Genomic DNA, 27,466 nt, shown 5'->3' on the forward strand with positions numbered 1-27,466 from the left:
AATTAAAACATGTCGGACCAGCATCCTTACATTCCGTAACTCTATGACCAGCCTGACCGCATCGGAAACATCTCAGCACTTTCTTGGTACAGCTATCAGCGCGGTGGCCTGGCTCGCCACACTTGAAACATTTACCAGCTATGGGAGATCCTCCTCCACTTGGCTTCTTCTCATCTACCACTTTCTGCTTACCTTTACCATTCGGAGATGCATAAGGACTACCACGATCTTTATTCTTCTTCTCACTAAGACTCTTGTAATGAGCAGTCCTAGCCTTGCTATCTTCATCAAATATCCTGCACTTATTAACCAGCGTAGGAAACCTACGAATCTCCTGGTAACCAATGCCTTGTTTGATCTCGGGACGCAACCCGTTCTCAAACTTGACACACTTGGATTCCTCAGCATCAGCCTTATTATAATGAGGACAATACTGCACCAGCTCCTCAAACTTCGAAGCGTAATCAGCAACAGACATGTTACCCTGCTTCAGTCCCAGAAATTCCATCTCCTTCTTACATCGCACATCAGCAGGAAAATATTTCTCCAGAAAGGCCGTCTTGAACCTTTCCCAAGTCATCTCAGCACCTGGTACTTCAATCCTCTGTCGAGTGTTATCCCACCAGTTTTCAGCCTCTTCAGATAACATATGCGTATCAAACTGCACCTTCTGTGCTTCAGTACACGTCATCACCCGGAAAATCTTCTCAATTTCCTTCAGCCAAATCTGAGCACCATCTGGATCATAGCGCCCCTTGAATGTAGGAGGGTTATTCTTCAGAAACCTTCCCAAATTCCTAAACTCGTCGACCGGCGGATTCTGCTGCGCCTGCATAGCCTGCGCCATAGCAGCCAAAGCCTCAGCAATCGCACGGTCATTTTCTCCAGCCATACTCTGCACGACACAACTACAACCGTTAAATATCGACAGTGTCATTTACACTAATCGACCAACAGGGAAAACATCACATTATGACTCGACTGGACTGACCATGCTCTGATACCACTAATGTAACACCCTTCTACCCAAACGACATATTTAAATAGATTATCAGAGTACAACATGTAGAAGAGTTTACATTTCTTACAACATAACAATTATCGCATCACAACATAAAACATATTATTTATTTTATTAAAACTTCGCAGCGGACAACAATATTAATATTATCATTCATCATATAACAATTCATAATAATGGTTCAACATTATCTCAACAAAACATCTCAACATGTTAGTCATCATAAACAACTTAAATAATAATCAATTATCTATCGAATCCCATAACCCCGGTGTCACATGACCAGAGCATTTGACTCGACTCTGTAGAATAACTCTACACTTATTCTTCAAACCTCAACAATAGCTACTCCTCTTTATCTGCACATTGCTCATCATAGATGAACATAAACACATGCAGAAGGGGTGAGAATTACATTATTAAATAATAATATAACGACAGAAATATAAACATAAATATATTTCACATATGCCAACACAGCTCATCATAATCATCATAATCAACATAGTCATGAACATCAACAAAACAACATATCAAATGCAATGCACACACCCATGCATGACTCAACACGACTCGGTATACCCATTTTGTGACCAACTACAGGATCACCACTCCCAGATTCACCACCATAGAATCCGAGTTCCCCGCAAGGAACCAAGCCTCTCAACAAGCCCGGAGTCAACAACATCATTGGAACTCAGTCCGTTCATCACTAGGCATCGGCCTTTCATGAATGCATGCACACCAAGCATGCATCATAATCAACATAGCAACAACAGCATCATATAGTCATGTTATCATCATCATTAACACATTCTATCACAAAAGCATATCACATCATGCCACATAATCAAACACAGTATTATCACACTCTACTAATATCTATACCACTCAAAGCAACGGGAAATGATCCCTCGTATACCATGCATCAGCTAAGTTACCTCGCTCAGCCTAAACAATAAAAAACTGCTCAACAACAGTCCAGGAAAGACCACAATTCTGCCCATACGCGTATTGCCTATGCCCATACGCGTATTGCCCACGCCTGACCAATTCCATACGCGTATTGCCCATGTCCATACGCGTATGCTACGCGTATCACATTCCCATACGCGTACCAACAGAGACCAAAACACGTTCAAAACATCATCTTCCTCATCCATACGCGTATTGCCTAGTGCCATACGCGTACCAGCCATCTCATACGCGTATTGCCTAGTGCCATACGCGTATGACCAGAAACCAGATTTCCAGATCTGCAATGGCTTTCTCTGCTACGAGATCTATCCAAATTCATCCTTCCACAGTCCAAATTTCGCACAAAATCACTCATATCATCTAATACAATTAGTCTCCTATTCGATTTCACAAATCCTAACATCATTGCATATAACTTCTACGAATTCCTTCGATTAAAATCCCAATTTCGTTCATCCAATATTTCACCATTTTCAGCATATTATTGTTTAATAAGGTTCAGACCCCTTACCTCTTTGGATTGAAGGAAGTTCTGAGCAATCTTTGGCCTTTTTCCTCTTTCTTCTCTTCCTCTTCAGCGTTTCCCCCTTTCTCTGACTCTGAGGCAAAATACGTGAAAACACTCTGAGTTCTCCCTTTGGCCTCTTATCAAATTTCCATTTTTACCCTTCCACTCTTCATATTCCATTTATTTTATTATTTAATTATTATTAAAATAAATAACACCTATAATAATAATAATAATAATAATAATTCCCGATATTATTTAATAATTCCTTTTACCTTCCAATAATCATATTAAATAATATTTAAATTACTCTAACAATATTTGGGGTGTTACATAGTGCATGGGCCCAAGTGGAAGACATAGATTATCTGATGGAGATCAGATGGCCATGTTTTGGCCTTAGAAAATCCTAATCTTGTCCATATGATTCAAATCATGTGATCCATAACTCATGGTCCACCATAGACACCATAACGATTCATGCATACGATCCCTCTTATTTTGAAACCAGACACTAATAAGGTTATGACACATGTCCCTTTCTAATTTAAAATAAAATTAAAATGAAATAAAAAATATGGAAAGGGAAGAAAAGCTCAGAATTTATTTTTCAGAAATTCATTTCTCCTCCCCCTCTTTCATTTGCACCTCTTTCTTCTCTCACATGAAATAATTTCTAAAAATACAAACCTCATCCTTCCCCCTCTCGAAACTCATATTTAACTCCCTCTCTTAAGCATATACAACATCAACAACCAAACAACAACAAGCATCTAAATAATTCAAGAACAACAAACCCTAGGTAACTAACATGCTTCAATTTACACCAAATATAGGGGATTAACATGTGTTTTCAGGCGGAAAACATCCATAATGCGTGTAAAAAATGAAGTAATCGGAAGAAAATAACAAAAAAAAATGGAAAAAAAAATACCCAAATTAGAGCTTTAAAAAAATGAATTCGGTGAACTGTTTGAGTTTTCCGGCAAAGATTTCGACCACCAATAAACTTTCTGATGAACAAGCCCAGTTTTCTGCGACTCAAAAAGACGAGGTGAGTTCGAATCTGATCATATTTTTTCTTCTTTTTGCTTATGTTTCTTCTTCCACTCCTTCTTCATTCCAAATCAAATGAAACCACCTTACTCCCTCTTGAACCCAACTTGATCCTTGCTTCTATTTGATTGTGTCAAGGTAAAATGATGGCGTGGATCGTGTGATGTTTTGAGTGAGAATTTGATATTGATTTTGTGGGATTGTCCATGTGTAAAACCATGTGATTCAAATTGAAAGATTCATCTGATGCAAATGATGTAATGATATGGCCATGTTTTACTATCAAGTTGAAATGGTTGAAATTCCAATTCAAGTATAACATTAATTTTGTTTTTAGTTATTATGTATGGGTGTGAGTGATGTATGTATGATCATGATATGAATGAAAATGATATTTTTTAATCCTTTTGTCCTTTATGGATTTTTGTATAGTATGATGTAGTAGTAAATGGATGAAGTATGATCAGAAATAGAATGAGATTTTGGTACCTTCTCTTTTTTTCCTTTTGTGCGTTTTCACTAATTTTATTCAAATTACTATTTTTTGTTTTACACAGGATGTATAATAGAATGTATGATGATGAATTAATGGATAACATGAGATTTTTAGATCTTTTGAACTTCGTCTTTTCTCTCTTATTCATTTTGTTGACTTTTTGTAATTGACTTTTGATTAAATATATGTAATGTATAAATGAGCTAAATGAATGAAATGGATTTTTAATGAAATGTAATTTAAATTTGATCTTGAGCCAAGTGCTGACTTTTATTTGACTTTGGTTTTTTAATGAATAAAATAGCGATTTAATGAAAATGATGAAGATTGAATGATATGTAAAAATGGTTCAAAAGAAAAGTGAGAAAGTGACAAATATCTTGATAAATGGTTCTACAATTAGAGGACCTTTAATCTTAACACCAAATGAAATTGAAACGCCTAAAGACAAAGAGATGAAAAAAATTTGGGACAAAATTATGGTATGACAGGAACATGCTATCCACCAGCCCTTCTTCCCTCGGCGGATGTCTAGTTGTCTTCTGAAGGCCCCGAGGGAACCTCCTCCTGCTTATGGCTCTTTGAAGGGAGAGCACACTCTCAAGGGATATCTCGCCCTGTCTCTTTTTTTTAACCACCAACAAACCCTTAGGGAAATCTTGAGAGATGGTCATGGATTGATGTTCAACCGACTTTCGAACTAAGCATTCTCTCCTTGTAGCAAGTGATATTCTAGTCACTTCCCCTAAAAAACAAAGATGCAAAAACTTTTAAAGTAATAAGGGGAGAAAAGACCAGGTAAGAAGACTCATTCAACTTGTAAAGCTTACCATGATTTTTCTCTATCTCATGGTCATATCCTCGATCTAGGTTGATTAAAGTATGAAAAATCATAGTCTGGAAGCAACTCAACACTTGGGTAATCTCTAGCTTAAAGGGGGAAAGGCTTATGGAGTCTATTCCCTTGATAAGTTGAAGAATCATTGTCCACGACAAAGGAAATCGAGAGGCGCCTATCACCTATATGGTCACCATAAAAGCACCATATCACCCTCTGACTTGCATGAATCTATATTTTCAATCCTCATAAGGCTCTACCCAGGGCTCCAGCAAATGCTTACTAGATAAAGAACATAGAGTTACCCAACCACAGATGGGGAGAACCTCTACGCCATAAAAAGAAAAAAAATATTCCAATGGTCGGGAGGATGCCCATATGGAAATATATGATCTCAAATGACCTAATGATACTCTAAACATTGGGTGTGATTTGGGAGGGGGCGACATTAGTAGTTGCCAAAAAGTATGCTTCAAAAGGCACAAAAGGTATCAAGATCCCCAATTCATGAATGGCAGGAAGATGCAAGTAAAAATAAGGGGCAGATAAACCACCAAAATTATCCATGTTAGTTTTTTTCACTTCTGAACAGGGCTCTAATATTACATCCTCTTTGTGTCTTGTACGTGAGAACCTAATATTCTGACGGAACCTCGTGATCCTGTCCAAGTCAGAATATAAGAATACAATATCTTGAAGATTAACACATTTTGCATTCTTTATGACCATCAATTTCTGATGAAAGAGGAAGAGGTTAAAAGGATGCAATATGGATCTTGAAAGCTTGAAGAACTCCGTCAACTTTTCGTCTCCTATTCGAGATTAAAAGTCAGAGAAAAACTACAACACCTATAAAACTTCTCTAATTAAATAGTGTAAATTCTATAATAATAGTGAAAGGATAAGGACTTTTTGAAAAGCAAACCACGACCCTTAATAAGGAAAAACCAATAGCACAAGCAACATACTTGCATAGAAGCACAATTGTTGCAATAAGTGGAAAGGGTTTCACACATCAAGGACACACGTAATAAAATAAACTATATATGGTTTCCCTAGGAAAACCATCATGAGCAACATTAAATGACACACACGTTTTTTTCTCACTAAACGATAAAGTTTCCATAACTGACTAGCATTTTGATGTATCTAAAAGTTAATTGACTAATGTTTGATATCCTACAACTGACACGTAAGCTATGTAGAAGACACCTAGTAGGGATTAATGACTTGCCTATAACATAGGGACTCTCCCTAATTGAGGGACTCACCCCTAACTAAGGGACTCACATCTAACTGAAGGACTCACCTATAAGTTAGGGACTCGCTTGGAAGGAATGAATGGTTTAAATTATGGATAAGGAGCTTACTAAATTTTCCCTTTACGCGTCATCATGCTTGAGAGAATGTGTAGTGATATATTTGTAAAAGACTCGCATGGGCGATGCAATGACCTACCCCTGTTAGGCGCCTGCATAAGGGATGACACCTATGCATAACTTCCACTTGCTAAATAACCCTCCTTTATAGGAAAGCGAGAATGATGGCGTGTATACAATCCACAACCATGCATGGAAAGAGTCATGGCCACGATTCCCTAAGAAGTAGGCACTCAATAGGTTCCCTAGTCAAAGTGGGGCAATTACTACTTATTAGGAATTTCACAAGCCCATACCCATGAGCTCTTATAGATACTTCACCCTTTGGGTGGAGTGGATCGATCACACATTATATTATTAACCAATAAACATCCCTTTAATAGAGCTTCTCACCCTCGCGAGCTTGCTATAACCCCACATAAACACACATCCAAAACATGGTTCCTCATACTCGTGAGTTTTCCCTAAAATCTAAAAACACTAAAGTCTCAGACCACCTTTAACAGCCTAGGGGTGCCACACATCTGTACTTTTTTAGCAAGTACAATATTTAACATTTTATATGAATTAAAGCAAGTAATTTAGAGATATTTTGTGTGATTTGATTCAAATTGGATCATGATTTGATTCATAAGATTCAAATCATGATTCAATTCATTTAAAGTTGAGCTTTTTGAATTAGATTATACACAGTTTAATTTGATTCAGGCAATGATCAGATTCAAATCAAATGACCAAATTGCTAAAATAAATAAATTTCATGCAAACAATTTATTTCAAAATAAATGTAATGAGATTGAGACTCTAAAAGAAGAACACATACATTAAAAACTATCTTATACAACTAATGGCATCCTCAAAACACTAATCTAATTTTCAAGATCCAAATAGAAAAACATAAACTCCTAGAATCTAAAAGATAAATTTGGAGGGAGATAAGGAAGGATAAATCTGGAAATTTTAAATAATATTTAATGAATTTATTCAATCCAAAGATAAAAGGATTATGCACTATAGAACACATAATATTGAAAATAAAACTACAATAAATATTTTAATAAAGTTTTTAACACCTGCCAAAGTTTTAATAAATTCAAGAAAATAGTTTTATTTAAATACATTCACCAATTTTATTATTAACTATTCAAGAATAACCAAAATAGTTCCATATTGCTTGGGAATCAAGGTTAAGGATAATTTATATACAATATTCACACTCTTCAAATGGGGCATGGACATACTGAGTCCATTTTCATTAGTATTGAGTCAACTAAAATTCATATTGGTTGGGGTGTGTTATTTCACTAAATGGGTGGAAGCAAAAGCAATAGCTAAGATAACGACGAAGAGAGTCAGACATTTTTATTGTAGGAACATCATTTGTCATTTTGACCTACCCAAAATTGTCGTCTTTGACAATGGGACACAACTCGCCAGTTTAACCATGATAGAGCTCAATGCAATTTTAGGAATCCAAAAGAAATTTATATCGGTCGAGCACTCCTAAGCAAACAGACAAGTTGAATGCGCCAACGAAGTTGTGTTGTTGGGTATGAAAAAAATTAGACAAAACCAAAGGTGTGAGGGATGAACGATTTTACAAAGTGTTATGTTCATACCATATAACTCCATATTCCTCGACCAAAGAGACTCCTTTCAAGATGGTTTATCTATTAGATGACATGTCGTCAATGGAGATTGACACCCCCACATAGCAACGAGAATGCTTCAATGAAGAGGACAACCAAGATGAGTTAGGAAGTGCTCCATAATTTATCGAGAATGTCCGAGAAATGGATCGCAACCAAGAAATGTAGCGGAACAAATAACACACATGAGATATAACATCAAATTACGACCAAGAATAATGCAGAAAGGCGGCCTAATATTGAAACAGGTGGTGTATCCAACAAAGAAAGGAAAACTACATTCCAAATGGGAGGGACCATACAAGTTAGTGCAGAAGTTATCCCATGGGGATTATAAGCTAGAAAGCCTAAAAGGAAGGAAGTCCCAGAATATGGAATGCGTCGAGCTTGAGACATTACTTTAGTTAATCTCGAACACGACAAGCTTGAGACACTGCTTTAGTTAAGATAAATTTCAATTGTCGAGAATAAATTGTAAAAAATTACTTTGAAAATCTTTAATAAATAACATGTTTTACTAGCACTCTTTTCCCTTGCAAAGGCATATGTTTTTAATGAGCCACCATTAGCGTTTCAGTAAATTGCTTTTTTCAGGTATTAATGGAGCTCGTTGACCAGAACCTACTAGGCCCTCTGAGTCGTTTAACCTAAGATTTCCACAAGGAGCATTGATAGAACCCACTGGGTTCCCCCCAATCGTTTAACCCAAGACTTTCATAGGGAGCATTGGTCAGAACCCACGAGGCTCTCCAATTTGTTTAACCTAAGACTTCCACATGGAGCATTGACTGGAATCCACTAGGCTCATTAAGTCATTTCACCCAAGACTTCCATAAGGAGCATTGGCAAAACCCTAAAGATCTCTCCGATTCGTTTAACCAAAGACTTCCATAGGGAGCACTGGTCGGAACCCATTGGACTCTCTGAGTCGTTTAACTCAAGACTTCCATAGATAACATTGGCTGGAACCCACTAGGGCTTTCGTGTCACTTAGTTTGAGATTATCACCAGAACAAAGATAGTTAATCCCTTAGCTCAATGTGTGAGGAACATTTAATAAACACTTAAGGATATGACTTACAAGTCTCTCTACGATGAAAATAAGCAGTCCTAAAGCTAAGAATTGGAGAAATAAATGTTCGAACAATGCATAAAAGTAAAAATTAAATAAACAAAAGGCAAACCCATTATACATTATACATGACAAGGCCGGAAAATTCGATTAAAATAACAAAAAGGTATCATTACATCAAACCCTCGAAGGGCAAAAAACCCATAAAAACAACAAAGGAAAAAACCTAGGTCTTAGGGGTGGACGCCACATTCTTCTCGCTTCCAACCTTTTAATCATTAGTCTTTTTAAATGCCTTATCCTTAACAATGGATTCAGTTTTAATGGAAGTATCAGTCCTAGGATTTGGCTCAAGGTCGACTTCGTCCGCCCAGGTGACCATCCACTACCACCTTGAAATAATCCAACTCAAATAAGTCAAGGTTGAGGTAAAGACAGAGGGCCCGAGTCTTGGCTTTTTCAAAACCTTAAACCTCAGACAGAAGGCCACTCATATATTGCTCTTTAAGGTCCTTCTTGAGCCCTTTGACGATCCCTTTGAGTGAAGTTACCTATTGCTCAACCTGAGAATGTTTCTGACAGTGTGACTTACAACCAACCACCATAAACCCCTTCACTTATTTGATGGAGTTGTGCTCGTCTTGGGATGATTTGAGTTCCTTTTCATGCCTAAATATCCTTTCATTAGCAAAAGCGAGCAAAGTATGATTTGTAACTTGAGCTTCCTTCATCTTAGAAAGCTTAAGCCTCAACTCATCTGCATGTTGGTTAGATAAATCGTTGACCTCAAACAAATCCCGCCCCAAAACACAACCCCTTGTGATAAAAGTGCCCAGACAATGAAGACGTTTTTAGTCGCCCATAGTTTTGGCTTTCTCGACATCTTTAGTAACATGAAGGTGATCGTATAAGAAACCTAGGTCGTCAAAGCTCAAATCCCAAAAATTGAATTCTTCACCGTCTTTAGAAGAGGGCCCACCTATTTTCCCTTATTTTCCTCCCAGCAGACCACTGACTTTCTAGTAAATGGAAGTCTGGGCGACATCGCCAATACATTTTTTACTAGCAGTTCCCTTTAGAGGTCCTAACAACGAGTTAATTCATAACATGGACAACCTTCACCATGGTGCCTTCCGACACATTCTTTCTCTTTTTGCAACCCTACTTTGAACCCTAGTATGGTCATTGTGGTGTGCAAGATAGACCTTCCTATGTCGTGCTTTAGCTTGATCCATAAGGACTTTCTTCCCAACCACTCTAACGTTAGTCATTTTTATGCATAAATAAAAAGGAATCAAGTCAAAAGTCAGATAAAGATAAAACTATGAATAAGGTCGCGTGAAAGTCATTAAACTAAGAAAATTGACACGTTCATTTAGGTTGACTTTATACTTGAGCAAATCACGCAGACACATAGTTTGGAATTGCTCAAGAAGTTTAACCACCTCTCTTCTAGTGGAGATAAATTTGTGTGGGTTGTATCCCATGATTAAAGTGGGGTCACTGGTCAAGTAAATAGGAAATTGATATGTCTCATCTGATTCATATATGACTTTCATGCATTGGAAATTACCCCTTACCCGGAGGAATCTATCCTTCAAATCCTTATAGTTTGATGTGTAAGGGGAAATGATGGGCCACCCATGCATAAAGTTCACTAAAAACCAACCTACTTTATATGCCTTTCTAGACTCATTAAAAGAAAAGAAGATGCCAATTGTAAGCATAATATTGAGGCCCCAACCAATTACCTTAAATGCCCGGGAAAATGCCCAACTATCGGGATTAAATTGGGAAGAGGCGACATTTAGTGTTCTCAAAAGCTCACATTGGAACATGATGAAGGGGATAACCACACCAAAATATTCAATAAAGCTAGAGTAGAAGTAGAAAAACTCGTCGGACACTTTAGGCGAATGCCGCATACACACCTTCTCACCTGGGATACATGGTTCCAAAATAATATCGGGCTCGTCACCTGTCTTAGACAAGTCCAATCAACCTCATAATTTTTTCACCCAAGGATCATTGAGGCACCGGATCCTAACTCAAAACCTCATCACTAAAAGAGTTGGCAAGAATCTCCATGATAATCTCAACCAGATATGAGGAAGAAGACACCAAGTTAATGTCAGTATCAATAAAAATGCTATCAAACATGACGTCATACACCTCTTTTTTCCACAAACCCCCACTTCACTTTTCTTGTAGCATATTTAGACAGTTCCACACACTATTGTCATAATGCGTGCCTCTTAGAGACATTTTTAGGAGAAATCACCATCCCACTCTAACCGCACTTAGGAAACAAATCCATAAAAAATGATTAGGCGAAGTATAAAAAGGAAAGGAAAACAAACACCGTACATGAATGGGGAAGAAAGAAGGGAAACCTTAAGGACAAATGAATTCAGAACTTGTAAGCTTATAGAGAGAGAGAGGGGGGGAGAGAGAGCCGATTATGCTTCTATAAAAATTAGTGGGTTGTGCAAAGAGAAAAATCACTATATTAATGCAAGGCCATGGGTATGTAGCGGTAAATTCATGACCATCAAGTTATGGATAAGCTAGACATCAAATAAACTAGAGTCGCCACCGCGCTTTTATTGTTTCCAAGGGAAAGGGGAAAAGTACGAACAAAACTAAAAAAAATAAGAAGTTTTCAAATCAAAACTAATAAAATCCTAGAGATTACAGGTAAGGGGGTTGGTTACACAGAGGGAAGGTGTTAGCACCCAAAGTGTCCTAGGTACTCCTAGGGAGCCCTTTCTTGTGTGCATATGTGTTTTTGTACAAATGATGTTGCAAACAAAAATAGAATGGGGGATGAGAAAATAATTCATTAATTATATTTTTGTGTTTGACAAGACCTTCGGACTTGTGCCTACGTACCAACATAAAAATGAGGGATAAAAACCTCGTAGTTCATGGTATCAATTTCAAAGTGGATGCATTGTTTTTAACAAAAGTTTTAAGTTTGGAAGGCACAAAGGCCTAAAATGGGTTTGAATGAGTTAGTTCTTTTTGTCTTTTGAAATTTTAAGTCAAGTATAATTAATTTTATTTACAAGTTTGATTAAGAAAAAGTTTGAAAATGCAATGGCATAAGGCCAAAGTTTCTAATTTACAAAAGTGGCCAAAGTTTAGAAATCAACAAACACACAAGAAAAGAAGATTTTTAAAAGGAGGGAGAGATTTTGAAATTAAAGAAAATGGAAGGAGATAAAGAGACTAATCCTAAGCACAAAATTAAAAGTTAAGAGTTGAAAAGATCTGACCAATGGGCTACAATCCAATAGACAAGAATGTCATATAGAAACTCCACAATTCCCTTGGACTTTAGAATCAAGCAACAAATAATGCACAAAATATCAACTTGAAGAGCAAGGCATCAAATAAAGATATCCACATCCAAGCTTAGCAACTCAATGATCTTCTTCAAATTTGCTCATGTAGTAGATGAATTCCACAATGCATAAATCACAGGTTCAAAATAACAGCTTCACAATGATCGTGTTGCAGATGAACTCAAGTGGATCTTCAATGATGTATCAGATGAAGTTTCAAATTACAAGCACTTGGTTACATGAAAGTTGGCATTGGCCAAGTCCTTTGCATAGGGAGTGTTGCCTAAATTCTAAGCCCAATTGTCTCAGATCAACCAACAGTCTACACAAGATATTTTTTAGGGTTTTTGTTCTTATTAGGTACATTAATGGTCAAAGACCACACAAACAAACACAATATACACAAACAAAATATATCACAAAAATATGGTCCAAATGGACAAAGTGAAAATGACATTAACATGAACAATTAGAATGGTATGAATAATGGCAAATGAATAAAGCTTAAAAATTAAATTGCATTAAAAGTAAATGACTTGAAATTAAATGTTAGTTGTTAATGAGTTAGAAGTTAGTATTGCTTTTGCTTTTGCTCTTTTGTTTAAGTCATTCTTTAGAGAACACTCAACCCACTTATCACAAGCATGGACCCTTGAACCAAGACATCTTCCAAAGGAAGGAAAAAAGGCCAAGTTTCCATACAATACCATGAAAGAGGGGAGACTTACAATCTCACTAATTGGAATGCTATGCCTTTTGGGTCAAAATTTAGCGCTATGTTAAGCAATCGTAATTGGACTTATCTAGAAGTCACAACTATTCGAGGTCGGGCAATAGAATTTTGGTGTTGATGCATGTTAGAGACATAGTATGATGAACTATGCTCATGAAACATACCACACACAAAAAGAATATGCAAAGTGGGGGACCTAATCTCATCCATACTTATGTTGATTTTGCAATCAACTAGCCTTAAGATATAAAGATATTATAGGTCCATGACATGAATGCATAAAGAAGGGGAATGAGATGAAGAGGGAGGGGAAATGGATCAAATTCAAATTGGACAAAGGAGGACTTTTACCAAGTTAAGATCATTCATTCATTTTGGGAGATGGAATATACATTCCATCAATCCCCTAAATCCAATGATTTTAACCTAGCAAAGTCAAATCAACCTTGACCAAGGCCCAACAACACAAGTTAAACTCACAAAGGCAATTAAAATGGCTCAACACAATTAATTTGACATTTAAACAATTAAAAAATATTAAAATAATGCATTAAATTAAATATGGTTGGTCAATTTCCTAAAACCTCATCAAAACACCAAAGAAATGGTCATGAGATTTATCATAGGTCAAACAAGGTCAAAGGACCTTGGAGAAAAAAATTCAGAATTTTTGGAAACTTAAAAGTATTTTTAAACAATTAAAAATAATCATAAAATCAATTAAATAATGAAAAATATTAATAATGATCCAAATAATAATTTTAATTCAGAAAATGAAAGAGGATTTTTTTTTTTTGTGGTGAAACTCTCATATTTTTTGGACCAATATTAAAATTAATATGAATTAATGAAAATTAAAGGAATAAAAATAAAAATCAGATAATCAAAAAAACGTGGACCACTTGATCTCCCTCATTAATTGAGGTGGCAGATCAAGTGGTAGATAGCGCATGTTCCATGGTGCGTTTGAGTCAACCGATCACACGCTGGGTAATCACAATGTACGCTCCTGATTAAAACATTTTAAACTCATCTAATGGCTCTGAACACTTCCAGCGCATCGCCGGAGCCAAAGGCCGATCATCTTCTCCGATGACCTTGGCCGGACTGGTACAATCATCACCATATCATAAATGAAAAAAAAGGACATGATCTTAAAGAAAAAATGGCGCAGATCACGAATATCACCTCAATTTTAACTAACTCCAAATATATATAGAGATACGTGGAGTTGAATTTTGAGGTGTGTCAACTGAGTTGTTTCGATTTGACCTCAAAGTAACTCAATCTTCTTGCCTACATTGGTAGGACTTCAGACAACCAAGGATCCAAGGGAATTTATGAGAATTGAGAGAGAATCGAAGAGAAGAAAAATCTGGAAAAATACCTTCAATATTGTGCAGAAATGGATCTCTCTTACTTCAATTCGTGCTTGATCTTGCTTATGGAGCTTGTGGAAGTGACTTAAGAGTAATGCAAAGCTTTGGATCCTGGAGTTTTTGAATCTCCAAACAGTGAGATTCAAACTCACATTTTAGTTGAAATTTCTCAGGTTTTCCTTTGAATTGAGAGGGTTTGGAAGATTGGGGGCAAAGCTGGCGCACAAGGTCCTTTGAACTGAGGCATTAGACCTCTATTTATAGCAATGAGAAGTGTTATTTGCACACTTGAAAAATTCTCCAAAAATGGCAATGCAATGCACATGCTTGCATGGGCGTGTGCAGGCCCATGAAGCAATCCAATTAAGTCCACAATCAACTGAAATGAGGTATGCATGAAGCTTGGATGGCAAGGAAAAGTTATTTGAACATTTGAATCATGAATCTTGCCAACTGATACATGCCTGTTTAAGCCATGCACATACCTATCAAACTTTATCCAAAATGAATGAATTAGGACTCTTTGGAAATCTTAGATCAAGAGGAACAACTCTTATATTGAAAACTTTTCCATTTGAAACTTGTATCATGGTGAATTTTGAGGTGGAAGTTTGGAAATTTCAACATGTCAAAATATTTTCTAAGTGTCAAGCCACATATTCAATTATTCCACCTTGCCTGACTTTTTATGTGAGCTCCAAATGAGAAACGTGTCTTCATCAAAGTTGTATCTATTTCAAAAACCTTCAAAATGGTCACCAATTTTAAATCATTTGGATTTAGGATGACTGAGTTGTGCATTTTTAAAGTTGAGGAAAATCACTTGTTCAATGGCATTGGTCCAAAATGACCTATAATGTATCCTCATATAACATGCTCATAAAAGTTGATTTAGCTCTCACTCCAAACATAAAAGTTGAAGTAGACATCTTGAATTTGATTGTGCAACTTGGAAATATTTAATCTCATAAAAATTGAGCAAGTTATGGCTTTGGGAAGTTGACTTTCAAATTAGGGTTTAGACAAAATGACCTATAATGTTTCAACATAGAAAATGACTTTCCAAGAAAAATTAGCTCTATACCTCAACATGTAAATTGTTAGAAATTTCATTTAGAGTAAGTTTTCTCTTTGAATCATTTTCATATGATGAAAATTGTAGGAGATAGGGTCTAGGGAGACCCAATTTTGATCAGATGAATCCATCTGGCCAACCACCATCAACCAACTTGCTAACTTGCAATTCTCTTGACTTTTTAGGCTCATGGAGACTCATATATGCATAAGATAATGAAATTTGAAGTGTCCCTTGAGAAATTTGTTCAATTAGTGAAGAATCTTGTTGAAGAAGTTACTTAAGATAACCAGATGAACTAGGGTTTCCAAGGCAAACCAACTCCAAACTCTTGAAGAAATCTTGATCAAAATGACATGTAGAGATCATTGGGAATCATATATGATGCTTAGAGCCATTGTGAATCATTTATTGGTTATGCTCAATGATGGTCTTAAACTCTAGATGTGAACTTGATAGATCAATGGTGATCATGCCTTACCTACAAAAGAGTTAGACAGATGCAAAGACATATTTTTGGTATTTTGGTTAGTAAAATGATAATATACAAGTATGATACAATCACATGGTGCTTGGTGATCTCTCCCAAAACAAACCCAATGAAAGAGGGGTAAGGAGAATGTCAAGGTATGATTCCAATGCTAATGCATATGATGAGATTGCATGAGGGATCTTAGGGTCAAAATTGGGGTCTTACAGGGTACACGAAAGGTCTCTTACATTAAAGGCTAAAATTCCATAGTAGTAGAGTGCAATGATGACAAAATAGGTGTTACAAATCCCAATAAAAAGTAATTATTAGTCGTTAAATCATTTTTCGAAACACAAAAGACCAAGAGTCTAGAAGCGGACATGTAGTTCCCTCAAACTGGGCGACGTAGGTTTTAAGTATTTCGCCCTTAATGACCTTATGAACGGAGAGATAATCCTGAAGCTTCAGTGAATGACATCATTTTCTAAACAAAACGTATGAGCTAAGTCGAGATATTCAAAAGGAAAATTCTGGGGGCGGAAGCGGCGAGGTACCAAGAAACCGATCTCGTGCCCAAGTTATTCTTGGTAAAAAGAGAATGAGGATTAGAAAGTGTACCTCAATGGCACAAAAAAGGTTTAAGTTTATTGAGAACAATGTGGAATTTATTATGAGAAGGTTGACAATAGATGACTTTGTGCCGATGCCCTAACTAAGTGTCTTTGTTACAAACTCCTTGGTGCTCTCCTTGTTTGCATACATGTAACGCCCTATGAAACCGCAATGACTGAACCTACGGTTTAATTAAGCAACATAGTTTGATTAACCCATATGACTTCGTTCTTAAGCACTTTGCCCCTCCATGCCTTATGCTTGGATGACTGCGTACATTCCAAAAAACGTAATGGTTAAAATTAGAGCCCGAGGGAGTAACATGGTCATATTAGTCCAGATGACTTTGCTCTTAAGAACTTCTCCCCTCTATGCCTCATGTTCTAGGGACCGTATATACCGAGAATTAACGGTTAACCACAATCGTCATACCAGGTCATGACCAAGTCGACCATGACCCATTTCCAAGTTTAGGCGCGATATAGACCGTCTCAAAGTAAAGATATCCATGACAAATATTTATGGACATTTATCACATGACTTCAACATATCTAAACATATCTCGTTAACACAATAATAATTGAAAATAAGTTATTATGACTATTGATGAAGATTAACTGCATTGATAACCCTTATCTCATATAAGACTAAATGAATCATTATAAAAGAGAACTACGTCAAACTGAAAAATACACTCAATCATAATAGAGAAATCTCATATTATAACTCTTTCTGAACAGTTAATATTTTTTATTTAAACATTAACAAATTTAAATTCTTTATTATTTTAATATCTTCAACATGTTAAATATGATTATGATTATATGAAGTTAACAAGTATGTAGGAAAAAAAAGATCTTCCACACTCCTAGAATAATGTGTTAGCAAAGCACTAAATATACTCCTACCATACACCATTAAAATATTCTGAGTATGAATAAGTGGAGAATAATTTTATTGATACAATCAGTGAACAATAATTAATCAAAGCTAATACTTAAGTAGCATATGAAATGAAAGAAGCTAGATAGATCATAAATGAATAGCAAGAAAAAAAGACACAAGGACAAGCAGAATCTTAGCTGGATCCACCATTACCCAAATTTTACCATCTCCTGTTTTTCTTTCTCCTCTTCTCAACCTTTTCACACTCTCTTCTTTCCACTTCTCTTCTCTTTCATTTCTCTTCTCTCTCTATTCTCTCTCTCTCAACATTCCCAAAAAGGAAGAGAAAAAAAAACATAATGTGGAGTTTCTATTTCTTCTTATTATGCATCTTGTTCATCTTCTTAACCTCTTTTACACCATCTTATTCTTATCAACCTAGAAGATTCCTTCATCAACCTTTTAATCCACAAAACTCACTCTCACCTTCTCAACCACCAAACCCTTCACCTTCTCCATCGCCACCGCCACCACCACCGCCAAATACTAAATATCCATTTTCCACAAATACCCCTAATGCTTCTTCTTCTTCTTCTACACCCTTTTTCCCAACATACCCTTCACCACCACCACCAACTTCACCTTCTACTTACGCTACTTTCCCTGCAAATATCTCCTCTCTTATCTTTCCTCAACCCCCTAAACCCAACTCATCTTCTTCCAAACTCCTCGTCGTCGCCATTGCCTCCGTTTTCGCCGCTCTCGCTGTTGTCGTCGTCTCCGCTTTTATATACTGCCGCAGACGCCGGAAGAGATTCTCCGGAGATGATAAAACACTCAGATCCGATAGTAGTATACGTCTATTCCCTCGCGACGGTGCTGCTGTTGTGGCGAAATCGAGAAACGTTTCTTCTACTAGCTCCGAGTTTCTTTATCTTGGTACCATTGTTAACTCTCGTGGTGATGATCTACCTGATTCTCGTCGGAATACTCGGAAAATGGACTCGCCGGAGCTTCAGCCTTTACCGCCGCTTGCACGACAAGGCTCGAGGGTTTACGATGGAGGTGCTGCTCCGGTGGGGGAAGGTGAAGATGAGGAAGAGGAGTTTTACTCGCCGAGAGGCTCTTTGAATGGAAATGGATCAGGTTCTCGGAGAATCTTCGCCGGGATTTCAGCTGAGAATTTGGTGGGTCGAAGTAGCAATGAATCTACCACTTCTTCTTCGTATTCATCTTCTTCTGCTTCACCTGATCGTTCTCACTCTATTAGTCTCTCGCCGCCGGTTAGTTTAAGTCCAAGAAGATCACAATCGAAGTCGCCGGAAAATGTACTTTCACAGCCACCGACACAGACAATTCACTGTAGTGACGGTGGAAGAAGCTCGGTGTCTTCATCACAAGCTTCTTCGAACCGAAACGCGAGGTCTGCTTCTTCAATGTCTTCAACGCCGGAAAAAATCTTTGCCGGAGAATGTCAATCACCGTCTTTATCACCTCTTAACCTTTCACCGACGAAAAACTCTAATGGGACTGTTGTTAATCTCGTAAAGACTGAATCTTGTAACGGAGATGCTTCTTCACCAAGGTTATCAAATGCTTCTAGTGGTAAATCTTCGTCTTCGGCGTTTACTCTACCGTCGCCGGAGAAAGTTGCAATGATGCATCATCATAACAATCATGGGTTGGATCAGTCTCCAACAATTTCAGATGTTTCAGATCGGTTTAGACATTCTCCTCTCTCATCATTGCCACTTTCACCGACACTTCTTTCATCACCAGAGAGAGAGATGAACACCATGAACACTCGACCACCACCGCCGCCGCCTCCACCTTCTAGGAAGCATTGGGAGATTCCGGACCTCTTAACACCAATTGTTGAATCACCAAGTGTTTTGATTCAACATGGTGCTGCATCTCAAAGAAAACAATGGGAAATACCAGTTCTTTCAACACCAATTGTACCTTCTGTTAAAGTTTCAGCCCCACCTCCACCACCTCCACCACCACCACCGACAATGTCAATGCGACAAAGGAAGCAATGGGAAGTACCTTCTCCAACAACCCCTGTCGGTCAACCGGTGGTTTGTAGGCCGCCGGAACTGAAACCTCCTTCAAGGCCTTTTGTGTTGCAAACCCCTTCAAATACATTGGTTTCTCCCGTCGAATTGCCACCTAGTTTTGAGGAGAATGCAGAAGAGGTTTTGAAACCGAAGTTGAAGCCTTTGCATTGGGATAAAGTGAGGGCTAGTTCTGATCGTGAAATGGTTTGGGATCATTTGAGGTCCAGCTCTTTTAAGTAAGTGTTTCAAATCAATTCTCATCACTATGCCATTTTCATTTTGTTCTGTTGTTGATTCTTGCTTCTTATAGATTATCATAGATAACTGTTATTTTACTATTTTAGGAATGTTAGTAATAAAATCAACACAATTCTAATCAAAGGCGTGACCTGTGTCCAATCCAACACTGATCCATGTAATTATATTCAATTATTTCATTTTCACAAATTATTACTGATGCCTTCGTGTTAGGATCAGAGTCGTGTTTGGTGACCTTGTCGGTTATAACTTACAAGCACTTGATGATTCTGATGTTTAGTTCTATATTGCAATACGTGTTTTTAAAATGAAATGTGATTTGGATTGAATTGAATTTGGTGCAGGTTGAATGAAGAAATGATTGAAACATTGTTTGTGGTGAACACGCCAAATCCAAAACCAAAGGATGCTACTCCACGTTCAGTTCTTGCACCTCAAAATCATGAGGATAGGGTGTTGGATCCTAAAAAGTCTCAAAATATTTCTATCTTACTTCGAGCGGTTAACGTTACGGTAGAGGAAGTGTGTGAAGCACTGTTAGAAGGTATGAATTTTATTTTCCTTTTAAGTTTTGTTGTAAGTAATTATTGATTAGATCTGTTGTTGAACAATTTCTTGTTTAAGTGCTGCGGTTAAGCCATCACCTATGTAAATTCTTGTTTGCTTTTGTTTCTCCATAATCCTTTGGATTAGATTTATTACCTACTTACACATCATTTAGTTAATGGTTATGCAATTGGTAGCTATATTAAAAGCAATTTGTCTTTTTAACAGGTGTTACTGATACACTTAATACCGACCTACTCGAAAGCTTGTTAAAAATGGCACCGAGCAAGGAAGAAGAACGCAAATTGAAGGAATATAAAGACGACACTCCAAACAAACTTGGTCCTGCTGAGAAGTTTTTGAAGGCAGTGCTTGATGTACCTTTCGCATTTAAAAGGGTCGAAGCTATGCTTTACATAGCCAATTTCGAGTCTGAAGTGGAGTATCTTCGGAAATCGTTTCAAACTCTAGAGGTATTCAAAGCGTAATAGAATCCGATTACGATGTTCCATAATTTGTAGTTCTTTGCATTTACTGATCGACACATTTGCAGGTTGCATGTGAAGAGCTGCGGAACAGTAGAATGTTCTTGAAGCTACTAGAAGCTGTGCTAAAAACCGGAAACCGCATGAATGTTGGAACAAACCGAGGTGATGCGCATGCGTTCAAGCTCGATACACTTCTAAAGCTGGTTGATGTCAAAGGCGCAGACGGAAAAACAACTCTTCTGCACTTTGTTGTACAAGAAATCATTAGAACCGAAGGAGCTCGTCATTCGGATACTACTACAACTACTGCTAGTACTAGTATTACTAATCAAACTCCAAGCACAACATTAAGCGACGACGCCAAGTGTAGGAGGCTTGGTCTTCAAGTAGTATCTAGTCTAAGTTCCGATCTAGCGAATGTTAAGAAGGCCGCGGCAATGGACTCAGAAGTTCTCACGAGCGAAGTCTCTAAACTTTCAAAAGGAATCAAACACATTACCGAGATCGTGAAATTGAATCAAACAGCAGGATCCGACGAAAATGTTCGTAAATTCACAGAATCAATGAACAAGTTCATGAGAATGGCTGAGGAAGAGATTGTGAGAATTCAAGCACAGGAAAGTGTTGCATTATCACTAGTGAAAGAGATCACAGAGTATTTTCATGGAAACTTATCGAAAGAAGAAGCTCATCCATTTAGAATCTTCATGGTAGTAAGAGATTTCTTAACAGTTCTTGATAGAGTATGCAAAGAAGTTGGTAATATAAATGAAAGGACCATGATTAGTTCAGCTCATAGATTTCCTGTCCCAGTGAACCCTATGCTTCCACAACCACTTCCTGGTTTACATGGAAGGAAACATTACAGCTCCTCAGATGATGACAATCCATCGCCGTAGCGACGGCGAATTTGTCGGAATGATAACATGTCACAGTGATTTCAAAGATGCACTTAGCTGTATGTAAATCTGATTAGTGTCACTGTGACATATCTTGGCTGCATCTTGTGTTAGAAAAACAACCTGGAATCAGGTGATTTTGATGGGGTCTCATGAATATTTTATTTTTTTGTTAAATTGTAAAAATCGTTGTAAAAGATTTGGGTTATTATATATAATAGATTATATATAGAGAGAGTAGAATATGTTGAAGGATGTGGGTTTTTATGAATAATGTAATGTATGATAATGTAGTGTAGAAAGCAATTGGATGTTATTATAAAAAACAAAAGTATTCAATTGAAGAGATACCACTTGGTTCTGACAGAGCCAGTTTCACATTTCAAAAAAGTTGCTATAAACCAGAAAAAGGTTTAGTCGGTTAAGGTGAATTCTAACTTGTCAGATATGTAGATGGTTTTTTTGTCTAAAAAATGTCAACAGCAAAATAATTATAGCCGAGAGGACAAATATGTACTATTTGTACAAAGTATCAACCCTACATTTTTATTTACCACAAAAAATTTAGATTAGAAGGTGACTAAAAACCAGAACATTAATGATAAAATTTAGTGGTGACATTTTGTCCTCACGTCTATTCATAATAGACAGACAATAGACTACTTTTTTTCTACTTAGAGGAATATATATAATTTAAGCAACTCATAAATTTATAATATAGATATCATATAAGTTATGAAATAATTGTTTAGTGTGTGAAATTCAAAGATATAGTAGTAACATCTTTGTTAGAGATGCTTCCTATTATTAGTATGTGTGTTTTATTTGAAAAAGGCGAAAATGAAGTAATAATAGTACTAAATTTGTTTATAAAAATGGAAGGATTTGTATTTTGTGTAATAAATTGTTCACAAGGCATGTTCCATGGCATGTATGTACAATTGAATGCACGTGGTGGAAGAGTGGTGGTGTAGTGGTTGAGACTAAATAATGACATCATCAATGACATTAACACGTGAAGAACAACAAAGCAGGAAGTAGATGATAAAATTCAAATCAAACATTGGTCTTCATTGTTGAAAACAGGTTCATGCACTCCTACTCTTGTTTAATCGTTAATTAAAATACATATTTTTTTCAATCATTAATGTAAAATATACTACTAGTATTCACTAATCACATATGAATCAATTATTAAATTTTAATAAAAAATAAAACTTTTATATTTAACTCTTAACTTGTAGCATTAAGACACATGTTAGCATGTTAAAATACTTATGTGCATGAAACATGTACTAGTACTACATAATTGGTCAAACTTGAAAGATGACGGTGGAATATGGAAGCTTTGAAATCAAACAAGTAGGATAAATAAATGTTTTTAACGCTCATATGTTCACTAGTATAGTGTACAAATTATAAGCATTTTATATATAAAAAATACTTTTAGAATTAAATATACGTTAGTATAGCGAGTTTTTAATTATTTTTTGTAAAAATAATTTTTTAATTTCTCTTTTATAATGTCAAAATTTTCTGTATATGACCCTTAAATTGACTATTTCAACATAAAATCTAACTTCAATCCGTAGTATATTTTCTTTTGTTTAATATTAACTAAATGAACCAAAATCAATTTTTTATTAAATAAATTAATATTACATGAACATTACAATGGACCGAATTCAAACATCGCAATATCATCTGATATACTAATATTACATGAACTTGACAATTATGGAGAACAAAATCAAAGACAACATAAGTGTAATCATCATACAATAATTTTTGTTCTTCTCTACTTCAAACTTCTCTTTTCTCTTTTCATGCTTCTTTGAACCGACTTCTACACCAAATTCCTTCTCAAGTTCCTTGTCAATGTCCTTCCCAAATTCCTTAAAATAAGCTATTATCACTTCGCAGTTATTGTAATTTATGGACATCTTTTGAGTTCTTTGAACTTGACCAAGTTCATCGTCTCAGATGAATAATTCACAGCTTATCACACTCTATAATTAGGTACAAAATAAGAATGAGTTAAACTTAGAGAAAATCGAGAAAAAATAGCGACTTGCTTACGCCTAAATTTCGATATTTCCAAAATCACCTATTGGAGAGACCCACATATTCATTGGTTCATTACATCCACATTTTGGTAAATTCAATCCAATTGAGTTGTCAATTGATGAGGTTTTACTTCCATCCATTTTCAAAGTCTAATTTCTTTTTCACCTGAAGCTTGTAGCTGGAACGACGAAGATTGATGAAGAACGATGAAGCTTGTAGCTGGAACGACGAAGATTGATGAAGAACGACGAAGCTTGTAGTTGGAACGACGAGGATTGATGAAGAACGATGATGTATGCAGATGGAACGACGAAGATTGATGAAGAACGATGATATATGCAGATGGAACGACGAAGATTGATGAAGAACGATGATATATGCAGCTGGAACGACGAGGAAGACGAAGAACAACAAAGACTGGAATGGAGAACAAGAAGAACAACGACATATGATATTTCAATTGACATGGCAACCCAGAGGCCATATAGACAACACAAAACATGCCATATATGATTAAAATAAGATTCTGGGTTGAAATAGTCAACTCAGAGGCCAGACACAAAATATATTATGTTGGGATACTCAGAACGCTCTAAAGGCTACAGAGTATATAATACAGAAACATTAATTGTGGAAGAATCAATACATGCCAGATTTGACGACAAGCTTGACCATGAAAAGTCAAAGCTAAGTGAAAATTTTGCAGATTTAGAAATAACATTTGCAAGCTCTGAGGAAAAGACAAAAGAATCTGAAGAAGCAGAAAAGAGAACTTCATAAGCTCCTGAAGTAACTTTAAATCAGAAAAGGTTGAGACCAGAAAAAATGTATCTGAAGAATTGATTCTGAGAAACAAAGACAAATCTGTCAGAACAAGATCAGCATTCAAGGGATCTGAAGAAATGCTTCTAAGACTAGTATTTCTGATCGAGCCAACATCTTGTGAAGAGGCACTTCAAGACAAAGAATTAATTTTGAAAATGAAAGAAGGACTTGATCAATTTGCAAAGAACGATGTCTAGGATCTTGTACCAAAGCCCAAGGGAACCCATGTAACTGGAACCAAATGGGTGTACAAAAACAAACTAAATAAAAAGGATGAAGTGGTCAGAAATAAGGCACGACTGGTAGCACAAGGTTATAGTCAACAAGAAGGTATTGACTACAAAGAAACCTTTGCTCCAGTCGTCAGGTTAGAATCTATTCGCTTACTTGTATCGTTCGTTGTAAATTATTCCATCAAACTATATCAGATGGATGTCAAGAGTGCATTTTTGAATGGATATATTTATGAAGAAGTGTATGTTCATCAGCCTCCCGGTTTTGAAAACTCAAAATGTCCAGAACATGTTTTTAAACTGAAAAAAATCTCTGTATGGTCTAAAATAAGCTCCTAGAGCTTGGTATGAAAGACTAAGCGCTTTTCTTCTAGAAAATGATTTTATCAGAGGCAAGGTTGATTCTACACTCTTTTGTAAAAGCATCAGAAATGACCTCATGATCTATCAAATATACGTGGATGACATAATTTTTTGTTCTGCTAATCCCTCTGTCTGTCAAGAATTTTTTGAGCTAATGCATGCTGAATTTGAAATGAGTCTGATGCAAGAACTAAAGTTCTTTCTAGGAATACAAATCAATCAAACATCAGATGTAACGTATATTTATAAAAGAAAATACATAAAAGACATTTTGAAGAAGTTTGAAATGTCAAATAGCAAACCAACAAAGACTCCTATGCACCCCACATGCATTCTGGAGAAAGAAGAGGTAAGTCAAAAGGTTTGTCAAAAACTCTATCGTGGTATGATAGGTTCTCTTCTCTATCTGACTGTTACTCGCCCATATATTCTATTCAGTGTTTGTCTCTGTGTCAGATTCCAGTCAGATCCAAGGGAATCTCACTTAACAACTGTTAAGAGAAGCTTAAGGTATCTGAAAGGAACACCTAACTTTGGCATGATGTATGGAAAAATATCAGAGTATAGGCTTTCTGGATATTGTGATGTAGATTACGCTGGAGATAGATTAGAACGAAAAAGTCCATCTGGAAACTGTCAATTTCTGGGAGGAAACCTCATTTCTTGGGTTAGCAAAAGACAATCAACCATAGCACCCTCGAATGCATAAGCAAAATATATTTCCGCTTCATTATGCACTACTCAGATGCTCTGGATGAAGAACCAACTAGAGGACCTTCAGATATATGAGAGTAACATTCCTATTTTTTGTGACAATACTGTTGTCATATGCTTAAGTAAGAATCCTATTCTGCACTCCAGAGCAAAGCACATAGAAATTAAACATCATTTTATCAGAGACTATTTTCAGAAAGGGGTAATAACTTTAAAACTCATTGATACAGACCACCAATGGGCTGATATCTTCACAAAACCCCTAGTTGAAGATAGATTCTCACTCATTCTGAAACATTTAAACATGGAAGATTGCCCATAGTTAGTATAAAACCTGCGCTCTTTCTCTGAAGTGTCAAAATGGGCTCTAACTTAAAATCTATCTGGCATCTGGGTCTGATTCTGATACCTCTACCAGTTAGAAGTAATCTGTATCAGAAATCCTCAAGATCAAATCTCTTGTTTTTCTTGAGATCAGATATATCAATATGTGGCCTCTCTTGTGTCTGACATTGGATCTTCTAGACAACTGTCAAGCACAGAACTCAAGAGTCAGACTATTGAGATATCCTCGAGAAGTGTGCATATTTTTGGGATTAGACATCCATCATTAGCTGAAATTAATTTACCCTTTACGTGTTAACTTTAATTTCAGTGCAAATTAATTTATGTTGTTTACTATTCTCAAATAATGATGTCATTTTGCATGCTAACTTTTGTGTATATATTTGTCACAACTCCCACTCACACTTTTTCACTCACAAACCCACACAAAACCCTTGTTACCTAAACTCTCTCCAAGGTTCTTCATCGTTCTTCATCTTCTTCAACATTCAAACATTCATATTCTTCAAATGGACTCCCAACAACAACAAGTGTACAATTACTCACAATAGATGAAAGCTACTGAACAACCTACTAACGCTCCTCAACAAACCTCTACTGAAACTGCTACAACATCTATCATTGCCTACAAGGAACCTCATGTTCTTGATCGTCCACCTCACATCAACCTAGCAACACCGTTTGATAAACTGGAAGTCCTTTGTGAGTCTCTAGTGGATTTTGATAATATGAAGCTAAATGGAGTCGACCTCACTAAAGAATTGAAGAAACAAGGCTGGAAAACTTACTTTGAGAGCCTTTATGGTCCCATTTATAATTTTCTGGTCAAGGATTTCTGGAGATTCGTCAACTGCGACGACCACTATATCGTCTCATATGTTCTGGGTGTGAAGATGGTCATCACTGAAAAATAAATTGCAAAGCTTCTAAACATGGAGAAAATTGGGGGAAGAAGAATCTACAACATAAACCCTAGGGCAAGATACATGTCTCAGGAAATTGTTCCCACCATCTTCAAACAAAGCTCGGATGGCAGATCCTCTGGGCAGACTTATTTCTGATGTTCTGATTGAAAGCGGCTTAGTGGATCATCTGATATCCCATAATCTGATGGAAGACGTGATCGTAGACGTCGGCAAACCTCTGAATGCCAGGAATCTAAAAAGCA

The 27,466-nt window shown here is 36.5% G+C and overlaps 1 protein-coding gene across 1 annotated transcript; it reads left to right on the forward strand.

Moving 5' to 3' along the window:
* The first annotated feature begins 17,645 nt into the window (after positions 1 to 17,645).
* Positions 17,646 to 22,095, forward strand: LOC127076048 (formin-like protein 1). The gene is made up of 4 exons (XM_051017598.1): positions 17,646 to 19,796; positions 20,163 to 20,362; positions 20,593 to 20,837; positions 20,918 to 22,095. The coding sequence occupies exons 1-4, from the start codon at positions 17,860 to 17,862 to the stop codon at positions 21,749 to 21,751; spliced, it is 3,216 nt and encodes a 1,071-aa protein (XP_050873555.1). The 5' UTR covers positions 17,646 to 17,859; the 3' UTR covers positions 21,752 to 22,095.
* Positions 22,096 to 27,466: the final 5,371 nt, after the last annotated feature.

This window comes from Lathyrus oleraceus, chromosome 4 (genome assembly GCF_024323335.1).
Source record: "Lathyrus oleraceus cultivar Zhongwan6 chromosome 4, CAAS_Psat_ZW6_1.0, whole genome shotgun sequence".
Classification (NCBI taxonomy): Eukaryota; Viridiplantae; Streptophyta; class Magnoliopsida; order Fabales; family Fabaceae; genus Lathyrus; species Lathyrus oleraceus.

Bases quoted from the DNA above. Each gene is read 5' to 3' on its own strand.
- LOC127076048 (XM_051017598.1), top strand. From the start codon at position 17,860: ATGTGGAGTTTCTATTTCTTCTTATTATGCATCTTGTTCATCTTCTTA. The intron at 19,797-20,162 runs GTAAGTGTTTCA...AATTTGGTGCAG, and splicing joins TTGAGGTCCAGCTCTTTTAA to GTTGAATGAAGAAATGATTG. The intron at 20,838-20,917 runs GTATTCAAAGCG...ACACATTTGCAG, and splicing joins AATCGTTTCAAACTCTAGAG to GTTGCATGTGAAGAGCTGCG.